The sequence below is a fragment of the Acipenser ruthenus genome, chromosome 1 (assembly GCF_902713425.1).
Source record: "Acipenser ruthenus chromosome 1, fAciRut3.2 maternal haplotype, whole genome shotgun sequence".
Classification (NCBI taxonomy): Eukaryota; Metazoa; Chordata; class Actinopteri; order Acipenseriformes; family Acipenseridae; genus Acipenser; species Acipenser ruthenus.
This window is the reverse complement of record NC_081189.1, coordinates 688,827-706,583: the sequence shown is the minus strand read 5'-3', so window position 1 is coordinate 706,583 and position 17,757 is coordinate 688,827. Positions and strand designations below refer to the sequence as shown.

General features: G+C 44.2%; 1 protein-coding gene across 2 annotated transcripts; it reads left to right on the top strand.

Annotated features, from left to right (window-relative positions):
• Positions 1 to 1,062: 1,062 nt before the first annotated feature.
• LOC117973522 (BCL2/adenovirus E1B 19 kDa protein-interacting protein 3-like) lies at positions 1,063 to 17,234 on the top strand. Of its 2 annotated transcripts, XM_059024590.1 has the most exons (6): positions 1,063 to 1,277; positions 10,923 to 11,088; positions 11,655 to 11,742; positions 12,599 to 12,705; positions 14,827 to 14,973; positions 15,750 to 17,234. In XM_059024590.1, exons 1-6 carry the CDS (start codon positions 1,238 to 1,240, stop codon positions 15,796 to 15,798), a joined length of 597 nt encoding a protein of 198 aa, XP_058880573.1. In that variant the 5' UTR covers positions 1,063 to 1,237; the 3' UTR covers positions 15,799 to 17,234. The 2 variants fall into 2 exon arrangements, with proteins under 2 accessions (XP_058880573.1, XP_058880541.1); XM_059024558.1 differs by lacking the exons at positions 1,063 to 1,277; positions 10,923 to 11,088 and adding an exon at positions 11,115 to 11,352.
• Positions 17,235 to 17,757: the final 523 nt, after the last annotated feature.

The following is a 17,757-nucleotide window of genomic DNA, read 5'->3' as shown; positions in this document are numbered from 1 at the left end:
GTATATGGGTTAGGGTTAAGTTTCTCAACTCTTTTAAGATTTTAAAGACTATTAAAGACTTCAGTAAGTCCCCCCTAATTCCTCGCTGTTCTATCTCATTTCTTTAAGCTCTGAGATTAGTCTGGTTGCTGCTCATCGTTGTACTCTGTCCAAGGTCACAATGCCCTTTTGGAGACGCAGTGCTCAGTGATAAGTTATTTGTCAAACTGTTTGCGTCTGTTTCAAGGAATCCCCTGGTGTGAGACGTTACCGAATTATTCAGAGGGGGGCGGAGAGGGGGTTGAATGTGTTGTTTAAAAAGACGTTCAAGAACTGAATCATGAATGATAAGTAGGTGAGAGAATTATACCATTGTGTACATCGATTTGTTTTACCTTTTAAGGTTAGAGGCTGGAGTTACTCCATTAGAAAGGTGTGTACAGAACAAACACCTTCCATATGGAGAAGTATACACATTACTGACACCTGACCCTGCCTGTCCACACTGACAGCACAGATCAAACAGTACAGCTGGAGCGGTCACATTGCTCCACAGCAGCGTCACGGGACCAGCAGTTCTCTGGGGAGTTTGTTTACCCCTCGGCTGCTTTGTGCACGGCACATTGTGTCCACATTGCACTTAGCGTTCCCCCCTTTTGAGATACTATTTTGAAATATAATCCAAACAGCTGTCCTCTTTCCAAAGAAGGGCCCCTCCCACCACTATGTATGAGAAGGAAGCACAGCAACGCACAGGGATACACATTATACACTGTGGCATATCAAGCTCCTAGTAAAACCTGCAATGGGTGAACGTGCTCATACTTCCATCCCTGCGCTGTCTCTACATGTACAGATTTATGAAGGAAAGTGACTGTGCATCGCCTGCATCGCGCGCGTGCGGGAGGGAGCACACCGGGTCTGCGAGCAGCTGCAGGCAGCACGCGGATCTCGACACCGTCACTGCCAGTCCAGCCAATCCCCAGCAAGAGCTCGGACAGGCCTTTGTTTACCTCGCGAGCACGACGCGGACACGTGATGTGGGAGCGGCGCTGCATGACCTGCGGTGCCGGACCGCGAGAGGGGAGGGGCCAGAGCATTCCATAACTGCAGCAGAGCATGCCGTGTGCGTGCAATAACAATCAATACAGGCCAGCAGCACTGACTGAGACAGCGAGAGAAAGAAAGAAAGAGCATTGCTATACACACGTCCCATCACTGATTACTGGAGAACGGAACCGGCAATACCAGAGCAATCATGTCTCATCACGGACAAGACCCCGAGGATAACCTGCACAGTAAGCACTGGATTTGTGAGCGTGTGGTTTTATTTTATTTTAGTATTTTGTATTTAATATATCGGTATATATCGTGTGTGTGTTTCTTTCACGCTATACGTTCAGTTTATAGTTGCTATGCATGTACAGTCATTGCAAGAAAGAATAACTGTTTTAAACAGTGAAAGTGTAATGGAATAGGCAACAGGGGTCACGTATGTATTAAATAAACAAAGAATTGAAACGCTCGTTTTTAAATGAATGTTAATACGTTTTGTTTGCGATTCACGTTGTTAGTTACTTGTGAATGTAATATTTATTTATTTATTTATTTATTTATTTATTTATTTTGAACACCAAAACAAAGAAGACTGTGCCACGCATCGTTAAACACGAGAGTGAATTCTTCCATTCAAAAACGAGGTGTCCGTTTGAAACTCCTGTTTGAAAGACAATATCAGAAGCAACAGTGTATAACTGTATAATATACTGCTTGGTTTGACACGGGAATTGCATTGCAATAATTTACCGCTGAATAGCCATTCATTTAATATTACACATGAAGATTCCTTTAACACACCCAGGAGTGAATTGGCAGGAGGATTGTCAAGAAAAGGACCAGCAGGTTTTCTCCTTCTAGGTGATCCTGACAATGTCTTGTCCTAATGAAAGAGGAGAGCTGAGTTTCCTCATGGTTATACTGTGCACTAACCATAGTTTGCCGTGTTTATTAACATGCTGTACCATACCTCTCTAGTCTTTACAGCGTTTATCTTTGCCTTACCAAGCTTTCGGTGCTTTATTACACTTTGCTGTGCTTTTACTGTGGGAAACGTTTATAAGGGGGTGAATGGCACAGAGTGCAGCACAGGTCCAATGGTGGCCTGGTCCCTCGGGTCGCCAGCCTGCCTATCGTGTCAGGTGGTACCAGTTTGTGTTGTTGGGGATGTCTGCCATGAAACTGGGAGCACTGAACTCAGCTTACTTGTGACCTATGCCCCCAGAGCAAGACAAGACAGCATGTGGTGTGTGTTGTGTTGCTCTGGACAGCATGTCGTGTGTGCGGTGTTGCTCTGGACAGCATGTCGTGTGTGCGGTGTTGCTCTGGACAGCATGTCGTGTGTGCGGTGTTGCTCTGGACAGCATGTCATGTGTAGGCAGGGACTCGAGTGATGGACGAGGGCGAGAGCCTCCTGTTTAACAGCATGTCTTCTCCTTTACCCCGTGTGTTTTATTGAGATCAGATAGGCTGGACAAAGTAAAATACCTCCACTACAGCGTGAATGTGGTGGAGGGCCACCATGAGCAGCCAGGTGGAAGCTGGTTCAACATGATGAGTCTGACAAGTGTTTTCATAGTTCCTGAGGGATCAATGAAGTTTATATCGGCTCCCTAAACACTGTCAGCAGCTTTATTATTTTTTTTAGCTGGAGACAGAGATAAGTCAAGCTGACTCATACACAGCATTGCGGTGATTGCAACAGCTCTGCATATTAATCCAACCCCCCCCCCCCCCCTCCATTTATAAAGGGATGTGTTCCGTGTCGTCAGGAAGTTTAAGCCCCTTGTTGTTGTTGTTGTTGTTGTTGTTGGCTTGTTAAGACGCACAGATTTATGTTCTAAATTTATCCGAGTGACTTGCAGGTAGAAGCGATTGCGTGCAGGTTTCCTGTGGTCAGTGTGTACATGTGAGGTGTTTATGTCCTGCTGACGTGGAGGGTGTCGCTTTCACATAGTGCTGGGAGTGATGCAAAATGAAAATCAGAGAGGGTTGGCATACCATAGTGTAGCAGTAGTTATTAAGAATGTGGACCTGTCTCAAAGCACTGACCGTGTCTGCCACTTGAAGTCTCTTTTTAGTTCTCCTATAATATAATCCGATACACTGTTGATTCTATGCAAATTATTAAACAAAATAATATTTCTGTCTGCGATTTGAGGTCCCTCCAAATAAACGGTGTAAAGTGATGCAGTAGTTTTAAGAATACATCCTCCCTTGATTCCTGGAGTTTCTCAGAACCCTGCACCAGAGAAGAACAACACACTAATGCTGCAAAACAGTGAGAAAACAGGAACTGAATTAATCTAGCCAAGACAAAGAAGAAATAGGAGGGGGGGGGGGGGGCACGTGATATAGTCTTTTAAAATATTAAAAGGCAGCTGACAAAGTTAATCCTGATTAATATTTGAAGCGCAGCACAGAAACCAGGACCAGAGGAGACAGTTGGAAGTGAAGTGTTAAAAGACTTAGGAGACAGAGGGCAGGACACCTTCACACAGAGAGCGGTGACGGTACAGAATGGGGTTATAAGGATCCGATTGATAGAGTTTTGAGATCAGCCAGCTATCCAGGAACCAGGCGAGCACTGAGGGGATGAACTCCTCTCGTTCTTCATTTTTCTTATGTTCTTATGCAAGTAATTCTGTTAGCTGAACAAGTTTGTCTTTCCCTTTTAGAAACAAACATTGGTGAAAACACAGAAGTGGAATGAATGTTTAGTGACTATGGCCCATTTGATTTAATACTGTAGTCAATAACAACCCTGCAAAATACAGTGTAGTCTGAGTTTGATACCTATTTTCTCCACAAGGTAATCCAGGTCTAATCGGTGGCTTTTTAGCCCAATAACATCATAAAGCAGGGATGGAAATAAGACCCCATGACACAGCAGTTTGATCCATTCTTGGTTTGACTGTGAGTTTAATAAGACTCACCTGAGCTACTGTTCCCTATACACTGTAGCTAATCATGCTCGTATTAAAACCTGGAACGGGTGAAACTGATATGCAATAGGAGTCTTCTTTCCATCCCTGTAAAGCAGATGTTACTCACTATTTGCAAACAGTGAAGCCTCATTCTGGTGAAAGGGGTTAAAAAGCTCATCAGTGTTGCATACTGTAGAGACGGTCTCTGGATCAGTTGTTTTTCTGAAGAGCTTTGTGTCTATAATGAAGGGGTAATTCGTGGTGTCTGCTGCTGTTGTGTCAGATTAAAGATTAAACTACATTTAAACTGCATGACCTGCGGAGGCTAAACATGGTGTAAAATGTGTGGAATTATTGTGTTAGCTATAGCCACCTTATTACTGCAGTCTACTGCACCCTTGGTGCTGTTATCTGTGCGTGATATTTCTTAGTTTATTACTGCAGTCTACTGCACCCTTGGTGCTGTTATCTGTGCGTGATATTTCTTAGTTTATTACTGCAGTCTACTGCACCCTTGGTGCTGTTATCTGTGTGTGATATTTCTTAGTTTATTACTGCAGTCTACTGCACCCTTGGTGCTGTTATCTGTGCGTGATATTTCTTAGTTTATTACTGCAGTCTACTGCACCCTTGGTGCTGTTATCTGTGCGTGATATTACTTAGTTTATTACTGCAGTCTACTGCACCCTTGGTGCTGTTATCTGTGCGTGATAGATATTAGTTTAGCTTGTTGTGTGAGTGTTCAAGCAGAACTCATGTGGATTTCTTTGTTTGTTTTGTCAGTGTTTAGGCCCGCAGCTCATTAGATGAAATGGTTGCAAACAGTAGTGGCTGTACAAGGCTTCAGATAAAGAAGTGACACCTCAGATGTGAAAGTGTTATTGCCAGGATGAACATGGGTTTTACATTTTCAAATGTTCTTTCAAAGTGAAAATGTATATGAATATTAAAATGTTCTTTCATTTTGAATTAGCTGGAAAACAAATGTTTAACTTAATGGAGTACCATATTTAGAGTAAAATTGTAATGCATCAAATTGTCTATTAAAGAATGGAGAAACACACAGTTCTGCATTGGTTTGCTATGCAATACGAACACAGTCATTATTGTAATCATTTTAGCCAGTGTCTGTTTGAATATTTCTCAACACTAGTAAGTGTAGCACTTCTTGCAATCGGAGCAACAGCCTGGTAAATCCGATCGCAGTCGCAGCCCTTCGCAGTTTTTAAAGAGCGGGACCAAGTTCTGACAGCTTGAGTAGTTGCCCCCGTCTCTGTCCACTCCTCGTGATGACATCGCCTGTCTCTGTATCAGCCTGGCACACAGCACAGAGAAACACATTGAGACAGGGAGGCCAAATCCAGAGGAACAGACTGCTGCTGCTGCAAAAAAAGATTCCTACCTAATCCCTAACAAACCACTGCAACTGAAACGGGTGAAGCAGCAACGGAAAACATGTTTGGTTCTAATACTGCTACACTGAAAACAAATGATTGAGTTGTGCCTTGTGAGCTCAATTCTGTAGAAAATAAAACTGAATTTCAACTCTACTCCAAACTGCTACTCTGAACGTGACTCATTTAACTTGCTCGTCATCTGATTGTTGAAACTTTATTAACAGAGAGGCGATGTGCAGGATAAAGTGCATCAGTGCTTACTATAAAACAACAAACACAGTTACAGTACTTCAAATGTACGTAATAAAACACATGCTGTATTTTCTGACAAAGAAACAAAGCAAAAGGAGGGAGAGCGAGAGAGAGAGAGAGAGACCGACCCCCCCCCCCCTCCTCTCTGGCAGCCGTGCAGGGTGGCACAGTGCAATATAGATGATTTGTAGTGCGTGAGATCTAGCATGCCTCTCCTCTGCAGCCCTGGCTGCTCTCATCCCTTTCTCTTAAAGCTAGGGCATCTCTGGATTACTGCACACTGTGTACCCAGTATGTACATTTTCTTGTGTATCTAAGTCCATCTGTTCTCTCTTTCGTATTGATTTTGTCTCTTTTTCTGCTTGCTCTGCTACCTCGTTGTTTAAATCACTACAAACCCCGACTGCAGTTAATCGATTGCAGGTAGTTTTCATTGACCCTGCTGGAAAGAGACGTAGTTTAGAGCACATCGGAGGGCTGTCTGTCTGGAGCAGGGCGGGACTGAGCGTGGGGCCCCAGTTTTCATCACTTGTCTTCCCTTTTCTTTGTAACTCTCCTAGGGGTTTGACAGTATAATAATGTCACGTTATGATACGTATCGTGATATGCAGGTAGCGATACAATATGTATCCCGATACATGTGACGCTCCAGATTGGTTACTTGTATATGCACAATAAGATCAAATGACCATTTAAGAATGTGCTATTTTGTTTTAAAAAAATAAAATAAAAAAAGATTAAATGAAATAGGGAGAGAGTGTATTCATACCAGCTATAAAACACACTTGTTCTTCATTCAAGAACCATTTGGTGAACTACAATGAGATCTGTTGTGCTTTTGCTCTTGTATCAAGTTACAAATGATACATGCTTTTATTACAATACGACATACCATGTAAATAAAGTACCACGATTCATCGTTGGACACCCCTAAACTCACCATTGTCACTTGTGAAAAGCATAGCACGCTGCGCGGCACACTTCCCATGGTACTGTAGGTTGGTGTGTGGCAGTGCCTGTGCTGCTGACTCAGGGCTCTGTTGTTGGAGGGGTCGGCTCCAGTGAACCAGAGGGACAGGCTGGAGCTAAGCCCAGACACATGGCTCTCTCCAGGACTGCTGTACAGCGACCTGCACTGAGAATCACAGTGTCGTCACCCTGCATCTCTGTGCCCCGCGCAGGAAGCAAGACACAAGCATGCTGCTCTGTGACACACCTCCCTGCATATCAGCAATACGGACAGACAGACACTGCAAAACACAATAGCCACATTCAGCAGCCAGCTGCACAGACACACAGACAGAGAACTGCATTGGTTCTTTATACCAGCTAGGCTGGGGGTCATCCTTTATCTCCGCTGGGATTTGGAATCCCTTGTTCTTAGGTCTGTTGTAGCTGATGCACTACCTGAACTGCGCTATAGGGGGCACTACAACAAGCCTGACTGTGCCTTCATACAGTGAGGTGGCTACCAGTGTTCAGAATGGAACAAGCTGGTTCTGTCAGCAACTGGACTTGCCAGGGTTTGTTTTTTCTTTAGGTTTTCCTGGCCCAGCAAAGTTGAAAGGTCACACTGGCACTTGATTTGAATGGAATGAGGAAGGCTGTTCAGTCCTGGCACTTAGGGTTTGCCAGACAAGCTCAAAGCAGCTCAATACCAGGTAAAGGCAGAGCTAGAGAAATGTTCAAATAACTCAGTATTGGAGCAATGTTTAATAGAGAAGTGTAAGGTACTGCGCGCAGGCAATAAAAATGTGCATTATAAATATCATATGGGAGATACTGAAATTGAAGAAGGAATTTATGAAAAAGACCAAGGAGTTTATGTTGACTCAGAAATGTCTAGACAATGTGGGGGAGCTATAAAAAAAGGCCAACAAGATGCTCGGATATATTGTGAAAAGTGTTGAATTTAAGTCAAGGGAAGTAATGTTAAAACTTTACAATGCATTTGTAAGACCTCATCTAGAATATTGTGTTCAGTTCTGGTCACCTCGTTACAAAAAGGATATTGCCGCTCTAGAAAGAGTGCAAAGAAGAGCAACCGGAATTACCCTGGGTTTAAATGGCATGTCGTATGCAGACAGGCTAAAAGAATTGAATCTATTCAGTCTTGAACAAAGAAGACTACGCGGCGATCTGATTCAAGCATTCAAAATCTTAAAAGGTATTGACAATGTTGACCCAAGGGACTTTTTCGACCTGATAAAAGAAACAAGGACCAGGCGTTACAAATGAAGATTAGATAGAGGGGCATTCAGAACAGAAAATAGGAGGCACTTTTTTACACAGAGAATTGTGAGGGTCTGGAACCAACTCCCCAGTAATGTTGTTGAAGCTGACACCCTGGGATCCTTCAAGAAGCTGCTTGATGAGATTCTGGGATCAATAAGCTACTTTCATCCAAACGAGCAAGATGGGCTGAATGGCCTCCTCTCGTTTTGTAAACTTTCTTATGTTCTTAACAGAACTGAGAACCTAGTCAGAATGATTGTAAATGCAATACAATAAAATAGGGAAGTTGAAAAGGAAATGTAAAGACATTGGAAGCCATTTGCTCTTGAAGCCCCTCCTTTTGATCACTGATAGGCACAGTGAGCCACTATAGCATGCAAAGGGTTAAAAAAGATGTAAACTAGTTGCAAGGCCCAGAAGAGGAGAAACGTAGACAGCCAGACCCTTCAAGCCTAGTCTGCCCAGCCTGGGAGTGAGTAAACCCTGCAGACACACTGTCTGGGTAGGTTTCCAGCTGGCGCACGTGGGGGCAGGCACAGAGCTCACAGAGGGAGGGAGGGTGACGATAATCTCAGGCAGGAATAGATGTGTTACATAACAGCCTCCTGTCAGCTTGTGTTGGTCCTGATCCCTGCCTGCTGTGGTGCAGAACTGGGCCACTGCCAAGCTAATTGGGTTTAAATCTTGCATACTGATAAACTGGACCTGCTCCATCTGCCAGCACCCCTGCACAAAACCTGTTACCTCCGCACATTACAGAAGTTCAGATGAAATCTTCTGACTTGTGTCTTGCTTGTAATGGGCCTCTCTCCAACCCTCAGCCCTTCACCTGAGCCATCATTTGATGACTAGCGTGATGATAATTGAGGTAACGATCAATTATAATTGTGCAGTTCCTGTCTTTAATTATATTAAAACCTTGTTTAAAGGTTTTAGGGTTAGAGTTTTGATCACATCCATACGCATGCCTTTGTTTGTTGAATTGGAGATTTGTTAACACACACAATGTACAGTAGCAGTTTTCAGCTTTGTTTCCAGTGCCCTGAAGTAACCCTTAAAGGGCATTGTTCCCAGTGTGTAGGTACAGTGAGTACCCCGGGCACAGCATAACTAGGGCTTCGGATTTTCTGTTTTAAAAGATTACAAAAAAAATAAATATATAATAAATAACGATAAAATACCCTCAATACAAAGAAAATGAAATCTGTGTCTAGCCAAGAAGCACTGGAAATGGTTACTCCATTCACACTGACTTCACCCCTTTCCCATTTAAAAAAAACAAAAACAAACTACCTTGTAGTGCAGCTGGGCAATGTCCCTCCTTCTTGACTTCTCTATAATTGATTTGTTCCAAATACTTTAAACCCACCCCAGCTACTCGGTGGCAGCAAATTCTTACATTTCTATTGGCGACTCCGCATTCAAAATTCTAAAAAGTATTGACAATGTCAACCCAGGGGACTTTTTCGACCTGAAAAAAGAAACAAGGACCAGGGGTCACAAATGGAGATTAGATAAAGGGGCATTCAGAACAGAAAATAGGAGGCACTTTTTTACACAGAGAATTGTGAGGGTCTGGAACCAACTCCTCAGTAATGTTGTTGAAGCTGACACCCAGGGATCCTTCATGAAGCTGCTTGATGAGATTCTGGGATCAATAAGCTACTAACAACCAAATGAGCAAGATGGGCCGAGAGAATGGCCTCCTCTTGTTTGTAAACTTTCTTATGTTGTTATGTTCTTATCTATCTATCACCAAATCCTTCTTGATCGAAACAGTTGGGGACTGCTTCTGGATGAAGAGCAAGGGACTCGACTAAGATAAGTTGAAGCTCGTCTTCTTATGTATCCCAGTTTCTCTGATGAAGAGTATGTCTGTCACACTCTTGGTGAAAATGTTACTTTCAGCTGCAGGTTGTGGGGTTGGGGGATGTTGCGGCGATTGTTCAAACCGGGGCGTTGACTTGGCAGAATCCGGTTCTAAGTATAACATATACAGCTGAAGTTGAAAGCAGATGGTTAAGATTTCAAAGCTCAGCTAGATTTTCTGTGGGCTGATGCCTGGCCATATCGAAGATATATGCGTCTTCATAGTTGGTACTCAGCTATATTCTATGATTCTCTCAACAGAGTTCCATTGCAGGTGGTGTCCAGTGTACATTTACTGGTTTCAATGCCACATTGATTTTAACCTCTCATTTGATTTGATGTTGTGTTGCTTAAGAACATCATTTTAAATGCTTTATTTAAGAAAGATGGCGAAGCTAGCTCTCCATTGTAATGTGCATTGTAATGTGCATTGTAATGTGCATTGTAATGTCCATTGTAATGTGCATTGTAATGTGCATTGTAATGTGCATTGTAATGTGCATTGTAATGTCCATTGTAATGTGCATTGTAATGTGCATTGTAATGTGCATTGTAATGTGCATTGTAATGTGCATTGTAATGTGCATTGTAATGTGCATTGTAATGTGCATTGTAATGTGCATTGTAATGTGCATTGTAATGTGCACATCTGTGATTCCCTACTTCTGAAGTAAGGCTGTTCTTTAAAAACAAAGAAACCCTGAATCCCCAATACTGATCTCCAATTCAAATTTTCATGTGTGGGTTTTTGACTAATTTGTGAAGGGTTTAAACTAGGTGTGGGCCAAGTAATTCCCTTTTAACAAGTTTTAATGAAGGTATTAATTCAAACAGAATGAAAAAAAGTTAATTGCAAACACGAAACAATGCCTGAGTTGTGTTGTGCCTTCACCCATGTTGTGTTGTCTCCCATGTGACCTGTGTTGTGTTGCATCTGTCATGGGACCTGTTGTGTTGTCTCCACTGTGACCTGTGTTGTGTTGTGTCTCTCATGTGATCTGTGTTGTGTTGTTGTGTTGTGTCTCTCATGTGACCTGTGTTGTCTTGTGTTTCTCATGTGACCTGTGTTGTGTTGTTGCGTTGTCTCCACTGTGACCTGTGTTGTGTTGTGTCTCTCATGTGATCTGTGTTGTGTCTCTCATGTGACCTGTGTTGTGTTGTGTTGTGTCTCTCATGTGATCTGCGTTGTGTTGTCTTGTGTCTCTAGGCTCTTGGGTGGAACTGCAGTACAGTCAGAGCAGCAGCAGCAGGAGATCGAGCGTGGGAGGGGGGCTGGAACACATGCCCTCCTCCTCCTCACAGCACCAGGGTGACATGGAGCAGATCCTGCTGGATGCTCAGCTCGAGTCTGACAGAAACAGCTCCTCCGACAGGTCTGTATCGCAGCGGTATAGTACTGACATAGGGCAGAAACAGAGGTGCAGTATGATAGTGCACCAGCGCGACATGGAGCAGATCCTGCTGGATGCTCAGCTCGAGTCTGACAGAAACAGCTCCTCCGACAGGTCTGTATCGCAGCGGTATAGTACTGACATAGGGCAGAAACAGAGGTGCAGTATGATAGTGCACCAGCGCGACATGGAGCAGATCCTGCTGGATGCTCAGCTCGAGTCTGACAGAAACAGCTCCTCCGACAGGTCTGTATCGCAGCGGTAAAGTACTGACATAGGGCAGAAACAGAGGTGCAGTATAGTAGTGCCATAGGGCAATCGCAGCAAGAGTGTGACAACAATAAGGATGTTATGTTGACTTGCCTTTGCTCATTCTAGCCATTTTTGTGCTCTCTACTGCAGCTCTGTGTTGTGCAATGCCCCTGAGATCTTGCACTGTTACTCCAGGTCACTGTACTCTGAAGAATCTGAAATGTCACAGCCTACCCAGCAGTAATAGACTTCACAGGCTATCTCTGTCAATAAGCTCAGTGTGTTTGTGTCCCCAGCCCTCCCCTGGTGATGAGGCCAAAGACAGCAGCCCCTCGAGCAGCACCCAGCGAGTCTGGGAGCAGCGCAGACCACACCAGCACACAGGTACCACCACACATCACACACACTTCCCAGCTCACACACTAGTGCAGCCTGGCCCACTGACCAGCAATTAATTTATATCCACGACTAGAGGAAACAAATCAGCTAGGCTACCCCTGTGCATATGACACGGGTGCGCCATAAGTTGTAGCCCAACTGAATGGAGAGATGCTTAATAGACCTGCTTTCAAATGGGTTATATATTGGTAGAAATATACATGTGTTCATTACATGTTGCAGCCCAGCAATCTCCCAGAGTTTCTGTGCTGTTGCACCTCTTTGTAGTTGTTGCCCTCTAGTTGTAGTCGTAGTGCAGATACAATGAAGTGTGGTGAGCTGCGGGAGGGGCGGCTGTGCTGAGCACTTCACGTGCTCTTCCTATCTATTGCATGTCTCAGGAATGCTGTATCAATGAAAATAACCAGAGTCCTTAAAACTCAAGCAGGCAAATCTGTCATCTCATACTACAACTTTATATAGGATTCATGGGATGGTCCTGATGGGCTGCTTGTATGATGTATAATAAGATCAATAATGATGGACTATTTTGTTACGACAACAATTTAACGAGATATGGAAATGTATTTATCTTTTACCAGTTGTTAATCACATTCATTCAAGAACCATTTGGTGAACTACAGTGAGCTCTGTTGTGCTTTCTTGGTCTTGTCTCACAATACAAACTATTCATACCTCTATTACGACACCATAGGTCATGTATAGAAAGTGTTACGATTCATTGATTACACAATGAATTGTAACACCCCTATTGTTTGAAGTTGTGGATGTAGTTCTTGAAGGAGGTGCATTGTTTTCTCTGTTGCAATGTGTGTTTAATCATGCTCTGTGTGTGACGCAGTCGGAGGAGGATGGTCAGGAGCGTGCTGTGGAGGTGGAGAGCATGCTGAAGAGCAGTGCTGACTGGATCTGGGACTGGTCAAGCCGTCCGGAGAACCTGCCGCCAAAGTATGAACAGCCACCCGGCTACACCAACTACATCACCTAGATCTATTACACCACCTGTATCAACTACACATCAACTAGATCTACACCCACTACATCAACTATATCAACTAAACCTACTACACCAACTACATCACCTAGATCTATTACACCACGTGTATCAACTACACATCAACTAGATCTACACCCACTACTTCAACTATATCAACTAAACCTACTATTATTATTATTATTATTATTATTATTATTATTATTATTTATTTCTTAGCAGACGCCCTTATCCAGGGCGACTTACAATCGTAAGCAAAAACATTTCAAGCGTTACAATACAAGTAATACAATAAGAGCAAGAAATACAATAACTTTTGTTCAAGCAAAGTACAAGTTTGACAAACCACAATTCAATAATACAGCAGGTAATAGTGATAGTTACATCAGGATGTGATTAAATAGTGATAGTTACATCAGGATGTGATTAAATACAAAGTACTACAGGTTAAAAACTTGGCAGATTACAGTATTCTGAAGTACAGGATTAAATGCAGTAAAATAGGGGGCTGATAAGAGCAAAATAAAGCACATTTACATGAAGGGTGATAGTGTCCCAGGATACAAACAGAGGAGTTCTACAGGTGCTCTTTGAAGAGGTGAGTCTTAAGGAGGCGCCGGAATGTGGTCAGGGACTGGGCAGTCCTGACATCTGTAGGAAGGTCATTCCACCACTGCGGAGCAAGGGTGGAGAAGGAGCGGGCTTTGGAGGCAGGGGAGCGTAGCGGTGGTAGAGCTAGTCTTCTAGTGCAGGCGGAGCGGAGAGGTCGAGTGGGGGTGTAGGGAGAGATGAGGGTCTGGAGGTAGCTGGGTGCAGACTGGTCAAGGCATCTGTAGGCTAGTACAAGAGTCTTGAACTGGATGCGAGCGGTGATCGGGAGCCAGTGGAGCGAGCGGAGTAGTGGAGTAGCGTGGGCGAAGCGAGGCAGAGAGAACACCAGGCGGGCAGCAGAGTTCTGGATGAGCTGGAGCGGACGGGTGGCGGACGCAGGGAGGCCAGCCAGGAGGGAGTTGCAGTAGTCTAGGCGGGAGAGTACCAGGGCCTGGACCAGGAGCTGGGTAGCATAGTTGGTGAGGAAGGGTCGGATTCTTTGGATGTTGCTCAGGAAGAATCGGCAAGTGCGTGCCAGAGTGGAGATGTGCTGGGAATAAGAGAGACAGGGGTCCAGGGTGACTCCAAGGTTCTTAGCGGAGGAAGAGGGAGAGAGTGTGATAGATTCCAGAGGAACAGAGATAGAGAGATCAGAGGAGGGGGAGGAGGAGGGAAAGAAAAGGAGGTCAGATTTAGAGAGGTTGAGTTTGAGCTGATGCGAGTGCATCCAGGAGGAAATAGCAGACAGACAGGGAGAGATACGGGAGGAGATGGTGGAGTCAGAGGTGGGGAAGGAGAGGAAAATCTGAGCATCATCAGCATAGAAATGGTATGAGAAACCATAGGATGCGATGAGGGGGCCCAGGGAGCGGGTGTAGAGAGAGAACAGGAGAGGACCCAAGACTGACCCTTGGGGGACTCCAGTTAAGAGAGGGTGAGGTGTGGAGGTTGCTCCACGCCAGGTTACCTGGTAAGTGCGGTTGGAGAGGTAGGAGGAGAACCAGGCCAGAGCAGTGCCAGAGATCCCCAGGTCAGCAAGAGATGATAGTAGAATAGAGTGATCAACAGTGTCAAAGGCAGCAGAGAGGTCGAGGAGAATTAGGACTACAACAACTATATTACCTAGATCAACTACACATCAACTAGATCTACACCCACTACATCAACTATATCAACTAAACCTACTACAACAACTATATTACCTAGACCGACTACATCAACTAGATCTACTACATCAGCTGTATCTACTGTACTACACTACATCAAGTACATTAACTAAATCACACAAATGGGATGGGATGGGAGGGAGAAGGGAGGGATTGTGGGGTGGAGGGAAGGTAGGTAGGCAGAGATTTATTTTAGTATGCATCTGTATAAGGTGAGATCTGAAAATACATTTATTTACACATCATTGATCATGTGTGTATTCACATGCTCCTATAATTTGATTATGAAAGCGTTGACTCCCTCCCTCTTTCTCTCAGGGAGTTTCTGTTCCAGCACCCAAAGCAGACAGGCTCGCTGAGCATGAGGAAGGCTCGCATGATGAAGAAGGGGATCTTATCCTCTGAATTCCTGGTCATCTTTATCCCCTCCATCGTCGTCTCTCACCTGCTCACCCTCGGACTCGGGTAATGAGAACTGGACTGGTCTCGCTTCCACTCTCCCACCCAGAGCACAGTCCTGCCAGCTACCAGCCAGGGGGGCAGTACTGTACTCGCTGGGTGCTGGTGATGAAACATTTACTCGATAACTGTGAGCCTTGTCTGTCACGATACAACGATCGTCATGATAGCAGCACAATTACTCCATTTTTTTTTAATCGTCTTCCTGAATGCAAGTGGTCTAAGGTGTGCTGCAATGTTTTACAATACAGACTAGTAAACAGAGATAGGGTAGCGATTCCTCAATTGTATAACTTTAGGGTAACATATTGAAAATTACACAGTGCTGCTACCTGACCAAGTACCTATACTTTCCTTATAGAAGTTTCCCCACAGTAAAAGCATAGCAAAGTGTAATACAATATAACCATGGTAAAACTAAAAGAATACTGTGGCTTAAGCGCGGACTCAAGCAGGTGTGTTTTTACCCTTTTATGTTCTTCAAAACCAATCAGAACTCTTCCTGGGTCCAGTCTGCAGAGATTAATATCTCTGGATATGCGAGCATGTGCTGTAAGGGACTTTAACAGTGTCAGTGTTTAGGACCGCAGCTCAGTACCGTGCAAAAATACTGTGGTCAGCTTTTATAAGGGTTGATTGACTAAACTGGAGCCTTTGCTGCCTCCTCGGAGAGCAGAACGGTGTTTGGGTTTGTAGCGGACATGCTAGCCTGCTAACTGTCCTCTCTCTCCTCTCTCTCTCTCTCTCTCTCTCTCTCTCTCTCTCTCTCTCTCTCTCTCCAGGATCTACATTGGGAAGAGGCTGGCTGCATCCACAGCCAGCACGCTGTGAGCGCCAGCACCCCCTGCAGGAACAACATAACAACTCTGAATACTTGAACCAATAGGAACGTAGCGTTGACATCTCCATCCACTCATCTCACATTGGAGGACAGCAGATCCTCCTTCCTGAGAGGAGGAGGAGGAGGGTTACAGATTTGTTTTTTTGGTTTGTTTCCTTTTTTTGTTTTTTGTATCTTTTGTTGTTTTCTGATTTTTGTTTTTTTCCGATACTCAAATTGAAATAAGAAAAAAGAGAGGCTCACTTTTGCGTTGTTAACCCCTCTGGTAGGGGGAGAAAGAGATATATTTGATATCTGACCCAATGACACACAGACCTGAGAGAGAGCTTTGTGTCCACCACACTGGCAGCGAGCTGCAGCACTGTGAGTGCTCGGGTGGGAGCTGGACGCTGTTTATGACAGTGGAGATTGTCTGTTGCTGGCAGTTAAGATTTTTTTGTTTTGTTTTGCATTTAATTTTGGAAATCAGTCCTAATCCTAATGCAATAATACAGAAAGCTGTCTCACTGCACTGTGTTGTCTGTCTCCCTGTTCCAGCACTGTGAGGTAATGTACTCATACTGTATAAAGACACATTTGAGAATTTCTGCCAGCCAGGCTCAAGGAGCCGTTCCTTCAGCCCCAGCTGGTAGAGTTCTGTCCTGGAAAGCCAGAGCCAGCAGGGCTGGATTGCTTCCTCTACCTTGAAGTATTTTCTCCTTGTGTTTTCAAAATATTTTTATTTGATTCTGTCAGCTGTGTAATTAGCGCAATTACAATTTAATTTCGAAAATCTAAAAAAATGTACAATTATAAAATACATAAAAAGCATTCAAACTACCCCAGATTTCATAGACTTTAAATGTGTTTTGTGGAATCTAAACTGGAGTTAAACTGGGGCCAGTTTCACAAAGTGTTTTTCAGACTCAACGGTCTTCCAGCTAGCAAAAACATCTTGCATTGTTTTTCAGAAAATGTTTTTTCAGAAAACGTTTTTTCAAGAAGACAGAAAGATCGAAAGATAAATGGTTTCTGTCAGTGCATCTCCTTCTGTATAATTGCACTGGATTTGGCAGACTCCAGGCAGAGGTGAAAGTGCGCCCTGCACTCTACACTACGCTGAGCTGCTCGTACCTGTGTCCCTCTGCACCGCTGCAGCCCAGTACTAGAACTTCTGAGCTACTGTAGTAATGCTGGGAGCAGCACAGTGCTCTATCCTGCAGATTCGCTGGTACACAGATGGGTTGTGAAGCGTCTAATAAATTATGGAACACAGTCATTTAGCAGAAGCAGCTGAACCACACTGTTTGTTATTATAAACTCCAGCAGAGCGAGTACGTGGTCGTTTCTCATTTAGACTACAATCATTGTGCGATACTCCAGAGTCTTTTAATGTCTGTCTGCTGATTTTGTTTTTGTTTTGCCTTCTCTTAGTTTACCCTAGTTTGCTATGTGTTTTAATGTGCTTTACCATACCTCCTTATCCTTTACAATGCTTACCATTGCGCACTATGCTTTATTACACTTTGATATGCTTTTACTGCAGTACACGTTTCTAAGGGAGTATCTGCACTAGCAGGGGCTGGTGCTCACTGGTTAAAGATCTCATAGATACCTTTCACTATGCAGCCTTCATCTTGAGCTGCTGTGCACAGATCCCCTCTGTCAGTACTGTGAGAGGCAGCTGTGGATGGAGCTGGTCTCCGGAACGTCTTTATCTTGACTATCCTGGCCAGTGCAACCACCTGGAACCTTCTGTAGTCATCTACTCCACCATGATTTACAAGCAGGGAGGACACATTGCAGCACAGCAGTGGAACCTTCTGCAGTCATCTACTCCACCACGACTTACAAGCAGGGAGGACACATTGCAGCACAGCTGTGGAACCTTCTGTAGTCAGCTACTTCACCATGATTTACAAACAGGGAGTTGCAGCACAGCAGTGGCGTGCAGTCAGGGCATGCAGGTC